The sequence below is a fragment of the Medicago sativa genome, chromosome 8, assembly GCF_051527215.1.
Source record: "Medicago sativa cultivar Bolivia chromosome 8, Bolivia_mono, whole genome shotgun sequence".
Taxonomy (NCBI): domain Eukaryota; kingdom Viridiplantae; phylum Streptophyta; class Magnoliopsida; order Fabales; family Fabaceae; genus Medicago; species Medicago sativa.
The window spans coordinates 3,593,994-3,600,879 of NC_140756.1; the positions used below are offsets into that span (position 1 = coordinate 3,593,994).

The 6,886-nt window shown below is 36.4% G+C and overlaps 1 protein-coding gene across 1 annotated transcript; it reads right to left on the reverse strand.

Moving 5' to 3' along the window:
* Positions 1–4,903: 4,903 nt before the first annotated feature.
* Positions 4,904–6,662, reverse strand: LOC146896222 (serine/threonine-protein phosphatase PP1 isozyme 1-like). Its single transcript, XM_085734960.1, has 3 exons — positions 6,281–6,662; positions 5,623–6,182; positions 4,904–5,530 (listed from the first exon to the last, which is right to left on the reverse strand). Exons 1-3 carry the CDS (start codon positions 6,447–6,449, stop codon positions 5,366–5,368), a joined length of 894 nt encoding a protein of 297 aa, XP_085591086.1. The 5' UTR covers positions 6,450–6,662; the 3' UTR covers positions 4,904–5,365.
* Between the last annotated feature and the right edge of the window lie 224 nt (positions 6,663–6,886).

Sequence of the window (6,886 nt, forward strand, 5' to 3'; positions counted from 1 at the left end):
AAAAGGTTCGAAAACGAGTAATGTCCCAAATTAACGAGGAGATTTTCTTAACCTCCATTTTGGATGAATTTTTAGAGAATGCAAAAATTTCCCATGGAAGTCGTAGTTATGTTGTTTACCTATCCAACGAATTGTCACATGCTAAGATTCAATACAAATCGGCCACTTTATGGCCTTCCTAGTAAAAATGGGTCGAAAACGAGCAATGTCCAAAATTAACGAGGAGATTTTCTTAAACTCCATTTTGGCCGTATTTTTAGAGAATGCAAAAATATCCCATGGAAGTCGTAGTTATGTTGTTTACCTATCCAACGAATTGTCACATGCTAAGATTCAATACAAATCGGCCACTTTAAGGCCTTCCTAGTAAAAATGGGTCGAAAATGAGTAATGTCCTAAATTAACGAGGAGATTTTCTCAACATTCATTTTGGCCAAATTTTTAGAGAATGCAAAAATTTCCCATGGAAGTCGTAGTTATGTTGTTTACCTATCCAACGAATTGTCACACGCTAAGATTCAATGCAAATCGGCCACATTATGGCCTTCCTAGTAAAAAAGGGTCGAAAACGAGTAATGTCCCAAATTAACAAGGATATTTTCTTAACCTCCATTTTGGCTGAATTTTTAAAAAATGCAAAAATATCCCATGGAAGTCGTAGCTATCTTGTTTACCTATCCAACGAATTGTCCCATGCTAAGATTCAATACAAACCGGCCAGTTTATGGCCTTCCTTATAAAAAAGGGTCGAAAACGAGTAATGTCCTAAATTAACGAGGGGATTTTCTTAACCTCCATTTTGGCTAAATTTTTAGAGAATGCAAAAATATCCCATGGAAGTCGTAGTTATGTTGTTTACCTATCCAACGAATTGTCACATGCTAAGATTCAATAAAAATCGGCCACTTTATGGCCTTCCTAGTAAAAATGGGTCGAAAACGAGTAATGTCCTAAATTAACGAGGAGATTTTCTTAACCTCCATTTTGGCCGAATTTTTAGAGAATGCAAAAATATCCCATGGAAGTCGTAGTTATGTTGTTTACCTATCCAACGAATTGTCACACGCTAAGATTCAATGCAAATCGGCCACATTATGGCCTTCCTAGTAAAAAAGGTCGAAAACGAGTAATGTCCCAAATTAACGAGGAGATTTTCTTAACCTCCATTTTGGCTGAATTTTAGAGAATGCAAAAATATCCCATGGAAGTCGTAGTTATGTTGTTTACCTATCCAACGAATTGTCACATGCTAAGATTCAATACAAATCGGCCACTTTAAGGCCTTCCTAGTAAAAATGGGTCGAAAATGAGTAATGTCCTAAATTAACGAGGAGATTTTCTCAACCTCCATTTTGGCCAAATTTTTAGAGAATGCAAAAATTTCCCATGGAAGTCGTAGTTATGTTGTTTACCTATCCAACGAATTGTCACACGCTAAGATTCAATGCAAATCGGCCACATTATGGCCTTCCTAGTAAAAAAGGGTCGAAAACGAGTAATGTCCCAAATTAACAAGGAGATTTTCTTAACCTCCATTTTGGCTGAATTTTTAAAAAATGCAAAAATATCCCATGGAAGTCGTAGCTATCTTGTTTACCTATCCAACGAATTGTCCCATGCTAAGATTCAATACAAACCGGCCACTTTATGGCCTTCCTTATAAAAAAGGGTCGAAAACGAGTAATGTCCTAAATTAACGAGGGGATTTTCTTAACCTCCATTTTGGCTAAATTTTTAGAGAATGCAAAAATATCCCATGGAAGTCGTAGTTATGTTGTTTACCTATCCAACGAATTGTCACATGCTAAGATTCAATAAAAATCGGCCACTTTATGGCCTTCCTAGTAAAAATGGGTCGAAAACGAGTAATGTCCTAAATTAACGAGGAGATTTTCTTAACCTCCATTTTGGCCGAATTTTTAGAGAATGCAAAAATATCCCATGGAAGTCGTAGTTATGTTGTTTACCTATCCAACGAATTGTCACACGCTAAGATTCAATGCAAATCGGCCACATTATGGCCTTCCTAGTAAAAAAGGTCGAAAACGAGTAATGTCCCAAATTAACGAGGAGATTTTCTTAACCTCCATTTTGGCTGAATTTTAGAGAATGCAAAAATATCCCATGGAAGTCGTAGTTATGTTGTTTACCTATCCAACGAATTGTCACATGCTAAGATTCAATACAAATCGGCTACTTTATGGCCTTCCTAGTAAAAATGGGTCGAAAACGAGTAATGTCCTAAATTAACGAGGAGATTTTCTTAACCTCCATTTTGGCCGAATTTTTAGAGAATGCAAAAATATCCCATGGAAGTCGTAGTTATGTTGTTTACCTATCCAACGAATTGTCACACGCTAAGATTTAATGCAAATCGGCCACATTATGGCCTTCCTAGTAAAAAAGGGTCGAAAACGAGTAATGTCCCAAATTAACGAGGAGATTTTCTTAACCTCCATTTTGGATGAATTTTTAGAGAATGCAAAAATTTCCCATGGAAGTCGTAGTTATGTTGTTTACCTATCCAACGAATTGTCACATGCTAAGATTCAATACAAATCGGCCACTTTATGGCCTTCCTAGTAAAAATGGGTCGAAAACGAGCAATGTCCAAAATTAACGAGGAGATTTTCTTAAACTCCATTTTGGCCGTATTTTTAGAGAATGCAAAAATATCCCATGGAAGTCGTAGTTATGTTGTTTACCTATCCAACGAATTGTCACATGCTAAGATTCAATACAAATCGGCCACTTTAAGGCCTTCCTAGTAAAAATGGGTCGAAAATGAGTAATGTCCTAAATTAACGAGGAGATTTTCTCAACATTCATTTTGGCCAAATTTTTAGAGAATGCAAAAATTTCCCATGGAAGTCGTAGTTATGTTGTTTACCTATCCAACGAATTGTCACACGCTAAGATTCAATGCAAATCGGCCACATTATGGCCTTCCTAGTAAAAAAGGGTCGAAAACGAGTAATGTCCCAAATTAACAAGGATATTTTCTTAACCTCCATTTTGGCTGAATTTTTAAAAAATGCAAAAATATCCCATGGAAGTCGTAGCTATCTTGTTTATCTATCCAACGAATTGTCCCATGCTAAGATTCAATACAAACCGGCCACTTTATGGCCTTCCTTATAAAAAAGGGTCGAAAACGAGTAATGTCCTAAATTAACGAGGGGATTTTCTTAACCTCCATTTTGGCTAAATTTTTAGAGAATGCAAAAATATCCCATGGAAGTCGTAGTTATGTTGTTTACCTATCCAACGAATTGTCACATGCTAAGATTCAATACAAATCGGCCACTTTATGGCCTTCCTAGTAAAAATGGGTCGAAAACGAGTAATGTCCTAAATTAACGAGGAGATTTCTTAACCTCCATTTTGGCCGAATTTTTAGAGAATGCAAAAATATCCCATGGAAGTCGTAGTTATGTTGTTTACCTATCCAACGAATTGTCACACGCTAAGATTCAATGCAAAACGGCCACATTATGGCCTTCCTAGTAAAAAAGGTCGAAAACGAGTAATGTCCCAAATTAACGAGGAGATTTTCTTAACCTCCATTTTGGCTGAATTTTAGAGAATGCAAAAATATCCCATGGAAGTCGTAGTTATGTTGTTTACCTATCCAATGAATTGTCACATGCTAAGATTCAATACAAATCGGCTACTTTATGGCCTTCCTAGTAAAAATGGGTCGAAAACGAGTAATGTCCTAAATTAACGAGGAGATTTTCTTAACCTCCATTTTGGCCGAATTTTTAGAGAATGCAAAAATATCCCATGGAAGTCGTAGTTATGTTGTTTACCTATCCAACGAATTGTCACACGCTAAGATTTAATGCAAATCGGCCACATTATGGCCTTCCTAGTAAAAAAGGGTCGAAAACGAGTAATGTCCCAAATTAACGAGGAGATTTTCTTAACCTCCATTTTGGCTGAATTTTTAGAGAATGCAAAAATTTCCCATGGAAGTCGTAGTTATGTTGTTTACCTATCCAACGAATTGTCACATGCTAAGATTCAATACAAATCGGCCACTTTATGGCCTTCCTAGTAAAAATGGGTCGAAAACGAGCAATGTCCAAAATTAACGAGGAGATTTTCTTAAACTCCATTTTGGCCGTATTTTTAGAGAATGCAAAAATATCCCATGGAAGTCGTAGTTATGTTGTTTACCTATCCAACGAATTGTCACATGCTAAGATTCAATACAAATCGGCCACTTTAAGGCCTTCCTAGTAAAAATGGGTCGAAAATGAGTAATGTCCTAAATTAACGAGGAGATTTTCTTAACCTCCATTTTGGCCAAATTTTTAGAGAATGCAAAAATTTCCCATGGAAGTCGTAGTTATGTTGTTTACCTATCCAACGAATTGTCACACGCTAAGATTCAATGCAAATCGGCCACATTATGGCCTTCCTAGTAAAAATGGGTCGAAAACGAGTAATGTCCCAAATTAACAAGGAGATTTTCTTAACCTCCATTTTGGCTGAATTTTTAAAAAATGCAAAAATATCCCATGGAAGTCGTAGCTATCTTGTTTACCTATCCAACGAATTGTCCCATGCTAAGATTCAATACAAACCGGCCACTTTATGGCCTTCCTTATAAAAAAGGGTCGAAAACGAGTAATGTATGTAATCAGGAATAAAAAAGTTCAACAGAGAAATGCGCAATGTAGCTCATCATCTGCTTTCATTTGTAACGAAAACAGTGAAGAGTTTGATATTCCGGATAAGTTTGATATTCCGGCTATAAGTTAGATATGAATAGCAACATAAATATTTTCATAAATAGTGAATCACGACACAGTACTATGTATTACATCAGACCCAACGCGTGCGTCACACGGGTGTAGATCTAGTATAGTCAAGGAATATATAAAGCCTATGGACATCCATCAATATAATAATAATATTATTCATAATAACAACTTTCACCTAGTTAAGGCATTTGTTTGTCCATATCTATCAGTTCTCCAAGTTTAAATCGATTATACAAGAGAGGCGTCAGGTGTGATAGATACAAAAATATACAAATAGAATGATAGACATACATGAAAGGTTAATTGTTAATTTTTGTCTAAAACAACAAGCAATATTGCCCAAGTAGAAATATATACATCTTCCTGACTCTGGATAGATCTAATCATCATTATTTCTTAATCCTCTCTTTTAATCCTAGGTCCATTACATCTGCTTTCGATGAAGTCGATAGTGGTGGATAAAACTCATGTACCCCACTTTTCCATATCAGCGAGAAAGAAATCTACCATCAAAGAATGCAGAGAGCAAGTTTTGAATTTGGGAAAGATATTTGAGCTCTATCACATGCAAGCAAGCATTATTACATATTCATTCATTTATTTCCTCTCATGGGTTTGAGGATCTGGAATGAACAAAGTAAAGTTTCATCAACGCACATGAGTGCACCTGCATTATTAAACTCTCCACAATAATTTGGTGCTGAAAATATTGTAACTAGTTGTCTGTCTGCGAAGAATTGGTAGCCGTCTTCAACAACCTGTATGAGTAAATTTACAATAAGTTTGTTTAGTTTATTGAAGAATGAATGAATGATCAATGTGTAGTGTAGTGGTGAGTAACAAAATTAACCTGATGAGCCCGACATATAAGATCGAGATCGTTTTTCTTCAAGAACTCATCTACCGTGTCTGGTCCAAATGTGTAGGAAACACCACGATCATTCTCTCCCCACCCTTTAACTTCTGTGTCTGGATCGGACCAAAGGAGATCACATAGGAGGCCCTGATCTGGAACATCCAACGGCCTTTCTATAGCTTTGATTTGATTCAAGCTCTCCATCTCGGGAGAAAGGCCACCGTGCATGCATAGGATTTTGTCATCAACCACTGCAGCTACAGGCAAACAATTGAAGCAATCTGTAAATACCTTCCATAGGCGAACACTGAATCTTCTCTTGCACTCATCATAAAAACCATAAATTCTGTTAATAGATGCACATTCATGGTTTCCTCTAAGAAGGAAAAAATTCTCCGGATATTTGATCTTATATGAGAGCAAGAGGCATATTGTTTCTATACTTTGCTTTCCTCTGTCTACATAGTCCCCTAGAAATAGGTAATTTGAATCTGGAGGAAACCCGCCATACTCAAATAGACGCAATAGGTCGGGATATTGCCCGTGTATATCACCTGAAACAACCCATCATGGAATCAAAACATTAAGCCATTCCAAATTGAATGTTTTTGAACAAGGCATATTTTGGCAGGAAAAAAATAGAATATTATACCACAAATGTTAATTGGAGCCTCTAGTTCAAGTAAGATTGGTTGGTTGAGGAAAACTTCTTTTGCTTTGGTGCAAAGGATGCGAATTTCTGACTCCACTAATTGAATCCGCTTGCCCCTATTATTCCTTGCTTCCAAAAGCCTCTCTATTAACCCATCCAATCCTTCCATTCCACAATTCCTCTACTGCGATATAAATTTTATCTATTTCAATCAAACAATACAGTTTTGTTCTATCATATGATAATTTTCACCTAGCTCATGCGATGATGAAGCGACAAACAAAATGACAAGTCAAGGAGGGCCAAAAAGGATGGTATGTTATGGGTTCAACGTGATATAGAAAAATGAAACATCTCTAATTTTAGGATATATTTGGAGAATAGAGAAGCTGAATTTTGTTATATCAATTTGACTTATTTCTATGGTTGAGAAGTTGAGGATCTAATAGCTACCAACGAACGTTAACCTGTCCCTCACTAAAATTAGGAATAACTTTCATCTGATTAATTATTGGATCAAACTATTTGGACACCCCATCCACCAATTTTACACTTAGGGTGGTCTTATATTCTCACTCTCCAAACTACAAAAAACAATGAGGATGT